Source organism: Emydura macquarii, unplaced genomic scaffold, assembly GCF_026122565.2.
Source record: "Emydura macquarii macquarii isolate MOO-44397 ecotype Brisbane River unplaced genomic scaffold, CSIRO-AGI_Emac_v2 contig_2422, whole genome shotgun sequence".
NCBI lineage: Eukaryota > Metazoa > Chordata > Testudines > Chelidae > Emydura > Emydura macquarii.
In genome coordinates this window covers 3543311-3558355 of record NW_027132559.1, presented here as the reverse complement: position 1 = coordinate 3558355, position 15045 = coordinate 3543311, and the positions used below count along the sequence as shown (strand labels likewise).

Sequence of the window (15045 nt, the reverse complement as noted above, 5' to 3'; positions counted from 1 at the left end):
GAAGGCATGCTTTGTTGCTGAGTCTTCTAACCTGAGAGGCCATGACTTACCAGAAGCAGCAGGTAGATGGAAGTAATCAACTTCCCCAGATTTCAGGTCAACTCCATTCCTGCCCAGAAGGGGGAGAAACAAAGGAGATGCTTCGATTCCCCATAGTCTCATGGGTGCTATGATTTAAAAGCAATTCCCGTGCCCCAACTTTCCCCTATCAGCTGCTAAGCCCTCCAGTTTTTCCTGACCTCAATATAAAAGTCTGCAGCACATTGAGAATTTGAGGAAATCAAAACAATTGAATGTAATAAAATAATTAACACAAGGTCTATTGTGCTGATTATACTGTATTGGAATGAGGTGGGTGGTGTATTGAGGAGGGGAGAACTTGAAGTGGCAGTACTGTAGGCAGTAACTACTGTAGGCAATAACTACAGGCTTCCTGTTTTATTATTCCAGGGTACCCACATTATAATTTAGGTCTAATGTGTCCAATAGAACACAGGGCTATGCTTAAGGGCCAGAATGCAGCTGCGTTATTGTCTTTGCATTTTTGTATAGTGTTGTGCCAGATTCTAATCCCGTTTGCCCGAGTGTAAATCTGGAGTAATTACACTGGAAGAGAGGCAAGCCCAGGGACTACACAAGAGGACTCCTTGTGCCCTCCTCCTCACTTCTATATCTTTGCAAAGGTCTTTCACAATAAGGCCCCCAGTGATCTCTCTCTCTCACCCTGAATTTGTTTTTTATAAATACAATACAGTAAAAAGTCTTTTTGTGAAAGATTTTGCTGCTATCTTCAGAGGCTGCTCCTGGATGCTTCTAGGTTGTCTCCAGTTTTTTTCAAAGATTACAGATGTGATCTGGAGACAAGACTGTTCTAATTTGTATTTAGCTGTGACACTGAGTTTCTTACCCAGATTTGAAGAAGAGCTCTGTGTAAACTTGAAAGCTTGTCTCTTTCACCAACAGAAGTTAGTCCAATACAAGATATTACCTCACCCATCTAGTCTCTCTAATATCCTGGGAACAATATGGATACAATAATACTGCAAACAAAACATCTGTGTCTTTTCAGTCTACATGTCATCCCTGAGAGACCTCTAGAATACTCCTTCCAAGACCAGCTGTCCATATGAGAGGAAAGGAGCATTCAGTCCAGGACAAGTTTTAAAAAGAATCAGTCCTCTAATATCAAGATTTTAGAGTCAGAAAGCTTATTGGTGGACAAAACATAACATGACAGTAAGGGCCTAGAACTGTGATACAGGTCAGATTTTGCAGGGATTGACTCAAAGCCCTTTGGAGTCAATATGAGGATTCCCATTGACTTCAGTGGGCCCTGGTCAGGTCCCTAGTACAGCGAATACTGATAGTTAAAGAACTCTGACTTGCTTTAATTGTATAACAAGTGACCAATTTTCAATGCATGCATTTAACATTCTGCCTTGCTTTGTAGGGGGAGAGAGGTCCAACAGGCCTCAATGGAACTCAAGGAGAAGTAGGATGCCCAGGTGTTAGGGGTCCCAAGGCAAGTGTTAGAAGAATTCTTTATTGCCCTCTTTTTATTTTTTTTTCCATGCACTTATTATGCACCTAGAAGAGTTCCCTTTTCTGAACTCTTTAAGGATATGTGGACTGCTATAACCCATTTTCAGAATACCAGAGTGACTCTCTAGCGTCTAGTGCTGGGCTGCTATTTAGTCTTAGATGGTGCTGGCCAGAACAAGAGCATTGCAACAGTGGCTGCAGAGTCTGATGATTCAGCAGCTCTCCAATGAATCCCACACCAGTGGAATTGCTACAAAGCCTAACGAGGAGTTAAAAAACTGAACCCACCCAATTGCTAGGACAGGAGAAGAAATGTCAATCTGTCGTGGGGCACCAAGAAGCTTTCATGATGTAGATCCTGCAACTTGATCCCGCATTTGCATCTGCCTGTGATCAATTCAGCAAGCTTCTCCACTCTCCTGCATCATCTCTAGAAAACACTTCAGATGCTTTTTGGTCTAGTTCAATTTTAACACAACTTATTTTTAATTTCAGGGAGCAAGAGGCTATCGAGGAATCCAGGTATGTGTTCTTCCTAAATGGAATCAAATTTCCAGCTTGGCTTAATGAAGAAGTCTTCAGTGAGCTTAAACACAAAAAGGAAACTTACAAGAAGTGGAAGTTTGGACAGATGACTAGGGAGGAGTATAAAAATATTGCTCAAGCATGCAGTGGTGAAATCAGGAAGGCCAAAGCACAATTGGAGTTGCAGCAGGCAAGGGACATGAAGGGTAACAAGAAGGGTTTCTACAGGTATGTTAGCAACAAGAAGGTAGTCAAGGAAAGGGTGGGTTCCTTATGAATGGGGGAGGCAACCTCATGACAGATGACATGGAAAAAGCTGAAGTACTCAAAGCTTTTTTTGCCTTGGTCTTCACAGACAAAGTCAGCTCCCAGACTACTGCACTGGGCAGCACAGTATGGGAAGGAGGTGAGCAGCCCTCACTGGTGAAAGAACAGGTTAAAGAATATTTAGAAAAGCTGGACATGCACAAGTCCATAGGGCTGGATGCAGTGCATCTGAGGGTTCTGAGGGAATTGGCTGATGTGATTGCAGAGCCATTGGGCATTATCTAATTTGAAAACTTGTGGCAACTGGGGGAGATCCAGGACAATTGGGAAAAGGCAAATATAGTGCCCATCTTTAAAAAAGGGAAGAAGGAGGATCTGGGGAACTACAGAACAGTCAGCTTCATCTCAGTCCCCAGAAAAATCATGGAGCAGGTCTTCAAGGACTCCATTTTAAAACACTTGGAGGAGAAGAAGGTGATCAGGAACAGTCAAGCGGAGTGCTCCAGAGGTTGGTCCTGGGTCTGGTTTTGTTCAAACATCTTCATTAATGATCTGGATGATGGGATGGATTGCACCTTCAGCAAGTTTTCAGATGACACTAAGCTGGGGGGAGTGGTAGATATGCTGGAGAGTAGGGATAGGATACAGAGAGACCTAGACAAATTGGAGGATTGGGCCAAAAGAAATCTGATGAGATTCAACAAGGACAAGTGCAGAGTCCTGCACTTAGCGCGGAAGAATCCCATGCACTGCTACAGACTGGGGACTGACTGGCTAAGCAGCATTTCTGCAGAAAAGGACCTAGGGGTTACAGTAGACAAGAAGCTGGATATAAGTCAGCAGTGTGCCCTGGTTGCCAAGAAGGCTAATGGCATATTGGGCTGCATTAGTAGGAACATTGCAAGCAGATGGAGGGTAGAGATTATTCCCTTCTATTTGGCACTGGTGAGGACACATCTGGAGTATTGTGTCCAGTTTTGGGCCTCCCACTACAGGAAGGGTGTGGATAAATTGGAGAGAGTTCAGTGGAGGGCAACGAAAATGGTTAAGAGGCTGGGCACATGACTTAAGAGGAGAGGCTAAGGGAACTGGGCGTATTTAGTCTGCAGAAGAGAAGGGTGAGGGGGGATTTGATAGCAGCCTTCAGCTACTTGAAGGGTGATTCTAGGGAGGATGGAGCTAGGCTGTTCTCAGTGGTGGCAGATGACAGAACAAGGAGCAATAGTCTCAAGTTGCAATGGAGTGATCTAGGTTGGATATTAGGAAAAACATTTTCACTAGCAGGGTGGTGAAGCATTGGAATGGGTTACCTAGGGAGGTGGTGGAATCTCCATCTTTAGAGGTTTTTAAGGTGCGGCTTGACCTGTCTGGGATGATTTAGTTGGGGTTGGTCCTGCTTTGAGTAGGGTTTGGACTAGATGACCTCCTGAGGTCTCTTCCAACCCTAATCTTCTATGATTCTATGATTCTTCCAATAAAAAAGTTCTTGGTTGCACACAGTCCTATCGTCTTTACTTTATGTTGTAAGATGAAAAGGCATTAAAGTTAGCTAAAGGCAAAGGGTATCAAACACTGAGTTTAAAAAAAACCTGTGTGTATTTGCAATATAATTGTGTAGATGCTTGCTGGGTTGGGAACTGTTCCTAGACGATCCTAAGAGACTATCGACGTGTTAGTCATTTGAATTGCATGACTGCAGAAAGGTCTCAAAGTTGACCTAAATTGCTCACAGTGAAAAAGTCAGCATTTACCACTGGTTATCAGTGTGTCATCTCAGATACTAGGCCAAGGGTCAAATTATGGCTATTAGGGGCACAAAATAGCGTTGCCAGGACCTGTTCCAGCTCTGGTTAGCTGGTTCTAGGAGGTAATGCAAAGGAACCAGCGTGGGTGGGTAAGTTTGTTTCCTGAATTCCTTTATCTTTTTCTAAAGATCTAAAATGTATGACAGCAAAAGAAGGGTCAATTCAGCCCTGATGCTTGATTTCAAAACTATTGCTGATTTTGGCTCAAATAGATTGAAATCTAGGGTGGGATTTTTAGACAAGCCTAATGGAGTTAGGTATCCAATTCACATTGAAATCCATTGATTGCAGAATGCCTAATTGCTTGAGTGAAATGTGAGCCTTAATATATGCTTCATAGACAAAGTGCAGTCTAAAAGCCATAGGTATTAGTGCAGTTCTTGAATCAAAGCCTACCCTGTTGATATACAGAGACTCCTTCACCTTTTTCAGCTACCATTATGCAATTTCATTTGGAGAGCATATATCTTTCATTACTAATATTACCATCTGGGAAGTGCATCTCCAACTCAGCCATAACACATGCTTCAGTCGCTCAGCTCATTGTGTCCACTTAAGTTATTTAAAAATGAAACTCTCCACTTCCAAGAAAGGATTCAATACGGGTAAGATTGAGAGAATCAGAGCTTCTAGAGACAGTGATTCAGAAACAGCTGTACTTAATATAAGACACTATAAACTTTGGTTCAGATCTGTTAACGTGGAAAAGAAAAATAATAAAAAAAAACCCAACAATGAAACAAGAACAAAAGCAGTGATTTCTTAGTATGTGGCTGTGGAATATTTATACAGTAAACAGTGATTTAGGAGCTAATAGATTTGGAGCAATCTACTTTTTGCCCTGGAATATTTACAAAATCATTACTAACTAATGAAATTTGCCTCATAAGCATGTAACATATAGTGTTAATTACTGCCAAGGCTAAGTTAATGACAATTTAGGCCGTGTCTATACTAGACAGCTTACAGTGGCACGGCTGTACTACTGCAGCTACTCTGCTGTAAGATCTCTCAAGAGAGCCGCTCTATGCTGACAGGAAAGAGCTCTCCCACTGCCATAGTGAAACTACCCCTAATGAGTGGCAGTAGCTATGTTGGTGGGAGACGGTCTCTTGCCAACATCGCCCTGTCCACACCGGCACTTCTGTCAGTGTCACTTATATTGGTCAGGGGTGTGTTTTTTCACATCCCTGAGCGAAATAAATTACACCAGCAAAAGTGGTAGTGTAGCATAGCCTTACAAAGAGATCAGAGCTGTCAGATTGAGTCCCATCGAATCCAGTAGCCCTTAGAAAAAGCCCTTAAAGTCACTTCCAATTATTTGCGTATTACCATGAGTACCTATTTCAATTCTGAAGATAACAAAACAAAGTGTGGTCCCTTTCCATCTCATTCTGTATTCCAGCTGAGCAGCAGAGTAAATTCCTTCTTTCTGTAAAAGGTAGACAAAAGGAAAAGACAGGCACTCCAAGTACCATTTCGTTTTCAATGGAAAGAAAACTACGCAGGCAATTCTAAAACATTTCAGAGTTCCATCACTGAAATTAATATCTTGTAGCTGTAAATCTTCAGGACAACTACATTCAAAAGCCACATTCTTCATCTGAACAGCAAGTTCACATTACAGGCTTCTGGCATTTGGGTTGCTATTTTATAAGACAATGTCGTCCAGAAATGGCTGATATTTGTTCTGATTTTTTTAAAGTGATATGATTTCAGCAGCTGATGAAATGCATATCAACTGATGAAAAGATGACTGTAGGGTGATGTAATGCATTAGGCTATATCTACACTATCAGTTATGTTGTATAACTTATGTTGCTCAGGGGTGTGAATAAACCACCTCCTGAGCGACATAAGTTAAACCGACATAAACGCTGGCTAGCTACCGCTGCTTATTGGGGGTGGATTAATTATGTCTCTCCTGTTGTCTTAGAGTGGCTACACTAGAGATCTTACAGTGGCACAGTTGCATTGGTACAGCTGCGCCTCTGTAAGCTCTCTCGTGTAGACATGGCCTTGGTCGTACCAGTCCTATAAAAAAACCCACCTGGTTGAATAATTTCAATGAAGGGCTGAATGGGTTACTTTCAGATCTTATTCACCCTTTTCCTAGATCAGCCAGAGGAATCATTGGCTTCTCACTGGGGCTGATTAGGTCATCTTCTCAGAGCTCTTAGCCCTTGCTACCCTGGTAAAGGAGTAATCAAAACCAGGTGTCTCAATACTAATTACACACCCGTCAGATTGGCTCTCAGAATCTTTTGATCAATGACACCCTTACCACCACTTGGAGACGTTCACATTTGAACGAAGCTGCTTTAGATTCAAAGTGTCAAAATCCACTCTGATGTGAATAAGACCAGTTCTAGTAAAATAATGGTCCTGTGCCTTAATTTGTCCAAAGTCTACAAAACTCTTCCATAGTTATTTGCACCTTCAGTAAAGATGTTTCTCTAAGAGAGATGCTCTAGGAATTATTTGGGGGAAAGTTTCCTAGACTGTGTTTATATAGGAGGTCAGCCTAGATCCATAAATCTATGTATTCTTACCAGCTGTTAAATATAGCAACCACAATAGACAATGCCCTAAAAAGAGCATAGTACACTATAAATAAGTAAAACAACTTAGCACCAAAAATACAAGAGAACCTAAATGCTAGATCAAATGCAAACTGATTATATACTGGAAGTTGTTGTGATTTTAAGGATGCTGCAGGTGGTAAAGGAGATGTTTAAAAATACCTGATGGAAAAATTGAGTTCATATTCTTGCATATTTTTAATAACTATTTTTCTTACTTTTTAAAGTACACAAAAGCATGTTAGGTGCTTTACTGTATACAAAGACAGGTTCCTGCCCCACAGAGCTCACTAATGTGCTAATGTGGATTTTTATTTATACCAACAGGGTGAAGAGGGTGAAAATGGAATTGATGGGATTGATGCAGAGGAGGTAACCTTTAATCACATGTCCCGAATTCAGTTAGTGAGATTTATATGAAAGAAAGAACATTATTTTTTTGTATTTTTATTTTTCTAGGGAGAACGAGGATCTCCTGGACCTTCTGGAGAAAAAGGCAGCACAGGAAGATGGGTAAAGTGTATTTAGCCCTGATGGAAGTCTGTCACCTTTCTGACGTTTAGCGCCAAATCTGCAATCTCTGTGACCTGTTAACAGCTGCACATTCTCTGGCCCTAAGGATCTAACTATGACATTAATACTGTAGCTCTCTACCTATATCCTAATTGTTTGTGCTTTCTTCATGACTTAAGGGTAGAAAAGGACCCAGAGGAGAACTGGGTGAGCGTGGAGAGCCTGGTCTAAGAGGAGACAATGTAAGTAAAATCTGTGGTTTCTCTTGACAGACTGAAAAGACTTTAATCTTCATATTTGAATCCAGATTTGTCACATAATGTTAAGATTTTGTGAAAAAATTGCCTCAAATGTCAATTTTGTTATGCTGTTTGCGGGCATCCTGATAATCCTGGACCATACACTATCCTGCAGAGGAGATCAGGAATAGAACTGGTCAGGAATTTTAGTGATGAAATGGCTTTTGCTTGGAAAACGTGTTTGTCAAAACTGAAACACTTTGTGGAAATGTGTCAGTTTCTCAGGTCTAGGATGGAATTTCTGGTCAGAGTGAGAGCCTCCACCCCCAGAACATCCAATAGACCTGTGGTTAGGGAAATCAGTTGGGATGTGGAAAACCCAAGTTCAATTTCTGGCTATGACTCAGACAAAGCAGGGAGTTGAACCTGACTGTTCCACATCCCAAGTGAATGCCCTAACCTAATGCTATTGGCTGTTCCAGGGTGGGGTCTGGGACTCTTGGCATGTCACAGACACATGAGCTACTGTAGCTGAATTCTGCACAGGTGTTATTTGTAAAGTCAAAATGGCTGAGAACTTACACATTGTATGGTAACAGGCCGTGAATCCCAGTGATGAATGAACCTGGTGATATTCTTAACAAAAATTGTTTCAACCGAGTATGTAGCTGTTTTCATCACTTCCCACTCACTCAATAGACATTCTAGGCTTCAGAGTGACAGACAAGTGCCAATCCTGGAATTTTAGTATATAGCTCATGGATAATTATACCTAAACAGACATATCAACCATTTCATTACAAGCTTGAATTAATTGCCTATCAAGATACTTTCTTTTCATCTCTTTGAGCAAAGAGCTTTTAGTTTTTGATTGTGGAACTGCTTCTGCAGAAGCCTCTTGCCACCATCATCTTCTGAATGAATCCTCTTTTTTATTACTCTGCTCCTATTTCCATATCCTGCCTTTGTAGCTACAATAGCAAAGATGAAGTTCCTGAAAATGGTTAACTTCTTGATTTTTTTCAGGGGGATCCTGGAATTAACAATAATGTCTCTGGTCCAGAGGGTGAAAAAGGAAAGCCAGGGCAGCAGGTAAACACAGTTTGCACTGTTAAGGGCCAATAGGACTGTGTGGAGAGGAGATTTGTGTGTTTCTTAGAGGGTTGAGTTCTATCAGTTGTTTGGGGGTGAGCTGCTATTTAATTTTATCTTTGCTTTGTAACCTGTGTCTGCAGCACCAAGAGCTTTGGAGAGGTGTGCCTCCTTTCTATTATTGTATCAATCCACAGAAATGCCATGCTGTGCCTACAATCTGATAACATTCTTGTGCTTGCTGATGGATGTCAAATGCAGTTTGATCAGAAGGAAGATACTTTGTAATTTGTTATCTGGATTTAGCATGAATATATTTCCACAGAAGACTTCTCAGGGTGGATATGAGGCCTCTAATCATAGAAATACCACAGATGTCTCAGACTACATTGCTTGGGGAAAAAAATCAGGCATTCTGAATACCAACACGTCCTTGTCACCTTGTTAAAAGTATTTCCTTAGAGTAGATGGAACCCCCTTCTGACCTCTCACTTTGAACTTGGATAGATGTTTACAAAATGTCTTCTGAATCCTTTCTGGTTAAATTAGATTTGCTGAAAGCACTTTATGGCAGGAACTTGAAACTTAGTCTATGTATGTACAGGGGCCCTGATCCTGATAGTCAATGATGCAGTACAAATAAAATAACCAAAGAAGCGCTGCCCATATTTCCTCATTTCTTGATTTCCCAGCAGTAAGGAAGGATTTAGCTAAGCTCTATTCAGATACCAAAGTATGTGATATAGTGGGTATAGGTGTATCCATATGAAATCTGGTCACATCTCTAAAATTCCTTGGTCTACAGGAAGCTGATTCACTTTCTGAAAATACATCTAGGACCTAATCCATTAAAGTTAGTGGACACTCCCCCTGTTTACATCAATAGGCCTTGGATTAGGCCCCAGACCTAAGAAGTTGCCCTTTTTGCATAGTCACTTTTCAGACAAGAGATGCACTTTAATGAATTTCTGGCAACAAAAGTCACTGCTTTCTGATTAATCTTCCCTCATAATCTCCTCCATCTGATTTCTCTGGAAGGCAGAGACAACAAAAAGATCCCACACAAGCTTTTATCTAATCTCAGATGGTTATGGCTGAAGGGTTGGAACCCAAAAGCAGACAAGTTCCTCCTGGTTGGATATTTTTAATTATACACATTTTTCACGGTCCTAGATCTAAAACCCACTGTGCTTTGAGTGATTACAATGAAATTAGAAGAAGAAATGTTCTGGGAAAAGTATCAAAGGAGGTCTGTAAAAAGAAACATGTGTACTTGATATTTAAAAAAAAAATCTAGTTGTCTTTTTCTTTTGCAGGGAGAACTGGGAGCAGATGGAGTGCCAGGAGAGCTGGGTGAAGAGGGCACTGATGTACGAGCAGTTATCCTTGTGGAGTGGAAGTAGCTGATCCATAGTTTAGGATGTTCCCATTTATAAACCCAATTTTGCTCCCCATTCTTTTCTCCCCACAAAAAAAATCTACAACAAAGAATGATTGGCCTCAAGTTTGGAAGGATAGGTCTGTGACGGAGGTAACAGTTTTCTACCAGATTTTAAATACATCAGACAAGGAGTTCCTGATTTATGACCACCCTTGAGCCTTGCACTCAGTGGGGACCTAGGACCCTCCATGAGTCTTAGAAACTTGGAACTGTCATCAGGGACAAACCTAACCTCTCCCCTGCCTACCTATGAGCTTAAGGAAACTTCTTACTCCCCCACAAGGCTATACAAGCTCATTGGAAGCTGACGAGCCTATTTTGACTCACTGGAGACAGAGGAGCCTATTAAGGCTGAGGGAACATTTGCTGAACCTCCTTTGTCTCCTAGGAAATGGAGGCAATGGGACTGCTGACTACTCCCTCCAAACCTGGACTTGCGGAGCTCCCAAAAGGTCTCCATGATGTTTAGCAGGATCACTAAGGTTCATGAAGGAAGCTAGGGAGAGCTGTGTGCTTAGAGGAGTAATGCAGTCCCACTGCCTAATGTGCATGGGATCAAGTCTCTCCTTTTACTGATCTTAAGAGTGGAGAGGGAGAGGGAGAAAGTCATCCTGGAGAAGGCTGTTTAGATACCTTCCCTCTGAATTTCCTGCCTTTCTAATGACTGTTTTGATAACTGCAATACTCTTTCCTGTAAGGTTTCTACCCTTAGTTTACAGATACGAATGCTCAACCTCAGTTTCACCTGAATCAAGTTTTTTTGTCTGAGAATAGCCATTTTTCCCCATTAATTTACTATGTTTGGCTCCAGGGCCATTATTTTTCATTTACTGGTCTGTGGTTCTGGATAAATTGCTCTTGTTTTTCATTCATAGGGTGCAGAGGGTCGACGAGGCCTCCCAGGCTTAAAGGTCAGTGATCATTACTGGTATATGCTGTGTGTGCAAGGCAAAAGCTCAGATTTGAGATATATATATCTTAAAGAGGATATTTTCAGTGTGATCGCAGAAACTGAATGCAAGTATTTAATAATTAGGAAGTCTATTGCAAGCCTAATCGGCCTTTAAGTTCCAGGAAACACCTGGCCACAGATCTTCTTGATTTGGAGGGACCAGAAATATTAAGAAGAATCTTAACTTTCACTGAAATAAAAGTTTCTTACTAGCTCATTTCTTGTGAAAGTAGCCTTGGCAATGTAAACTGACATCAGCTGAGGTAAGTCAGTCACTAAGGTTATAAGGAATGACCTGATGATTTCCTCCCTAGTCCGTACCTGCACACAAACTTCTACATAAAATGACTCCATTAATTGTGGGGTGTATCAAAGAATCGTCGTCATAACATTCCCCAAATCCTTAGGCCAGCCCTGCATATAGCAATGTGATAATGGGGAACAAGGATTGGTCACTTTTGGTGTAAGGCAGCAAAATACCATATTGCAGCCTTGTTCATCTTAGGCTGGCTCTGGTTTCAGAATCAAATCCAGAAAATAATGCCTGAATTTCCCACTGGGATATGCATGTGAGCTCCCATTTGAACTGATGAAATTTATACACGTATAGCCAAAGAATTTGGCCTATCTGGTGTACGTAGGATAACACTTGTTCAGTGGGTGGTTTGTGTTATGTTGAATTCCTTTTTATTGCTTGTATTCAGAGAGAGAAACCAGCACTGGATCACTGAGAGATGCAACACAGGGAGCGTCTTTATTGAACTAACACTAAAAACCAGCCAGGAATGGCTGAGCTGTCCCCTAATAGTCTAACTCTATTGCTATGGCAACAAGCTAAGCTCTGTTGCTACGGCAACCTAGGCAATAAGGCAAGGCACAAAATACACAACATATTCCTCCCCCCTTAATGAAAACGCCCATTTAACAGAACAATCACTAAACTAGGGAATGAGGGCAGACTGCCTCATTTCCTGGCTAAACCCCTGGGATTATTCTGCCCTGTAAAATGGGCTTCCCCTAGCTAAAGATCCAACTATTGAGGAAGTCTTCTGTCTCAGATGGATAACGGTGGACTTCTGGTGTTCTTGCATCGGAAGGTGTTATTGGTGCGGGTCTAATGATGAGCTCGGGACTCGTAGCTCGAACAGGTGAGGATGTTGTATCTGTTTGAACAGGGGAGGGGGCTGTATGTGCTGCAGAGGTGGATGGAGAAGGGGAGTCACGAACAGGTGACTCTTGACTCTATGATATCTCACCTGTAATGGTGAGGTCAAGCAGTTCAACTAGAGATGTTCATGACCTGGCAACAACTGATCTACATACCACTGCCAGGTGAGATCAGCTGCAGTCTGGACAGTGTAGGAAACAGGTCCTGTTTGGGTGATGACTGTAGCAGGGACCCATTTAGCTCCAGAAGCATACTTCTGAGTTAGGACAGGCTGTCCAGGACTAAAGGTTTGGTCTTTTGCTCCATGTGCACATCTGATTACTTGGTTTTGCTGTTGACGTTGCACAACTTGTCATGCTTTGGTGGGTTTCAGCAGACCAAAGCAAGTGCGCAGCTGTCGTCCATTCATTAGAAAGGCCGGGGACGCTTTGGTCGTAGCATGAGGTGTGTTTCTGTAGGATAGTGAGAAGGTGTCCACATGCTTTTGAATGGATGAATGAACCCTTGCAGATCTTAAAGCTTGTTTCATGGTCTATACAAACCTTTCAGCTAATCCATTGGTGGATGGATGATACGGTGCTGATGTGACATGATGTATCCCATTTGCTTTAATAAAATTTTCAAACTCCTGAGAGATGAAGTGCAGTCCGTTGTCACTCACAAGTTGTTCTGGCAGACTGAAACAATTAAGGATTTCACGCAGTTTCTGGATAGTACTTTCAGCAGTAGTGGATGGCATTATACAGACTTCTGGCCATTTACAGTGGGCGTCTACAACAACCAGGAACATGCTTCCTTCAAATGGGCAAGCAAAATCAACGTGAATATGCTGCCATGCGTTTTCAGGCCAGTCCCATGGGTGTAGAGGCACCAACTGAGGCGTGTTCCTCACACTCTGACATGAAGTACAAGCTCTTGTCTTCTCTTCAATGGCACTGTCCAGGCCAGGCCACCAAAAGTAGCTTCATGCAATTTCTTTCGTGCACACTATTCCACTGACCTGAATGTAGCTGTTCTAATATCTGTGATCTCAGTAGTGGTGGAATAGTGATGCGTGTCCCCCACAACAAGCAACCAGAATGGATTGATAACTCCATCCTCTTGGACATGTAGGGAAGAAAGTTGGGTGAAACCTTAGAGTCCCTTACAGATGTTCACTAGGTCCATAACTTGGGACAGTACTGCGTCAACGTGAGTTGCCTTCTTTACTTGAGTAGCAGTGATGTGTGTGTTCTCTATCAGTTCAAAGTAGAAGATTTCTTTCTGGCCAATATATTGATGTTTAACTGGTAAAGGCAGCCTTGAGAGACCATCTGCATTGCAGTGCAGAGTGGATTTCCGATATTTGATCTCGTGTGTGTATGTGTGGAAAGCAGCAATGCCCATCATTGCATATGACTAGCAGCCAATGGTGGAATGCCTGTGCGTGGTCCAAAAATGGATGTTAGAGGTTGATGGTCAGTGAGAAGTGTGAACTTCCGTTCAAATAGGTATTGGTGAAATGTCTGAATTCCGAAAATGATTTCCAGTGCTCCATGTTCGATTTGGGCATAGTTAGTTTCTGCTTTGCTTAAGGTGTATGAGGCAAAAGCAATGGGTCTTTCCTCTCCCGAAGGCATAATGTGTGACACGACTGCTTCCACTCCATAAGGAGAGGCATCACAGGCCAACTGTAGAGGTAAGGATGGATCAAAATGCATCAACCTCTGAATTTAGCAAAGCGTGTTTACCCTTGTTAAATGCAACATCACAGGCTTCAGTCCACTTCCAGACCTTGTTCAGGCAAACAAGTTCATGTAGTGGTTTTAGTAGTGTTGCTAACTGTGGAATAAACTTTCCATAATAGTTCAGTAGCCCTAAAAAGAGTGAAGTTGGCTTATGTTTTGAGGAGGTGGAGCTTCCACAATAGCCTTAACTTTTGCAGGAGCCTTACAAAGGCAAGTAGCATCTATGATATGTCCCAAATATTCAAATGAGGGCTGGAAGAATTCACATTTGTCTTTGCAGACTTGTAGGCCATACTCTTCCAGTCTTTGTAGGGCAGCCTCCAAGTGATCCTCCTCATTCTTGCCAGTGACCAGGATGTTGTCAAGATAGCACTGGACTCCTGGCAAGCCACTCAGGATCTGGTCCATAGCCCTCTGGAACAAAGCTGGCACAGACATTATTCCGAAGGGCAAACGACAGTATCGGTACAGCCCTTCATGTGTCATGATAGTCAACAGCTCTTGGGACTTCTCATCGACGTGCATCTGTAAATATGCCTGACTCAGATCAATCTTGCTGAACTTTTGTCCATTAGCCAAGCCAGCGAAGAGGTCATCAATGTGGGGAAGAGGGTATTGCTCTGCGCACAATACTGGGTTAACAATGACCTTAAAATCCCCAGAAATCCGAATGGAGCCATCTTTCTTCAATACTGGAATGATTGGGGTTGCCCATTGGCTGTGGGTAACAGGTACTAGGACTCCATTTTTGACCAGGCGCTCCAGGTGTGCTTCAACCTTTGGCCTGATGGCATATGGCACACTTCTGGCTTTCAGAGATTTTGGTTGGCTGTTAGGTTTAATGTTCAATTTCATAGTGATTCCCTTCATACTTGCCAGATCCTCTCCAAAAACAGTAGCATGTTCCTTTAATACAGCTGTCAGACCTGTTTCTTCTTTAGCCATCCTGTGCACTTCTGCCCAGTTCAGCTGGATCTTCCTAAGCCATGACCTTCCCATTAAGGCTACGTAATTGCCTTCCACCAGAAACAGTGGCAATTTAGCAGTCTGTCCATTGAGCTCCACCTTAAAGTCAGTAGTGTCCAACATGGGTACAGCTTCTCCAGCGTATGTCTTCAGAACAATTTTTGTCAGCTTAAGTGGGAGATGCTTTAGCTTCTCCTTACACACAGTGTCTGAGAACAGTGAAACT

At 42.2% G+C, this 15045-nt stretch overlaps 1 protein-coding gene across 1 annotated transcript in view; it reads left to right on the top strand.

Moving 5' to 3' along the window:
- Positions 1-15045, top strand: part of LOC137162209 (collagen alpha-4(VI) chain-like) — an 82764-nt gene that overhangs the window by 29230 nt on the left and 38489 nt on the right. The window contains 8 exon segments of the mRNA XM_067561794.1: positions 1451-1522; positions 2038-2064; positions 7049-7093; positions 7181-7234; positions 7414-7476; positions 8500-8565; positions 9882-9935; positions 10882-10917. Coding sequence (XP_067417895.1) covers positions 1451-1522; positions 2038-2064; positions 7049-7093; positions 7181-7234; positions 7414-7476; positions 8500-8565; positions 9882-9935; positions 10882-10917 — 417 coding nt within the window.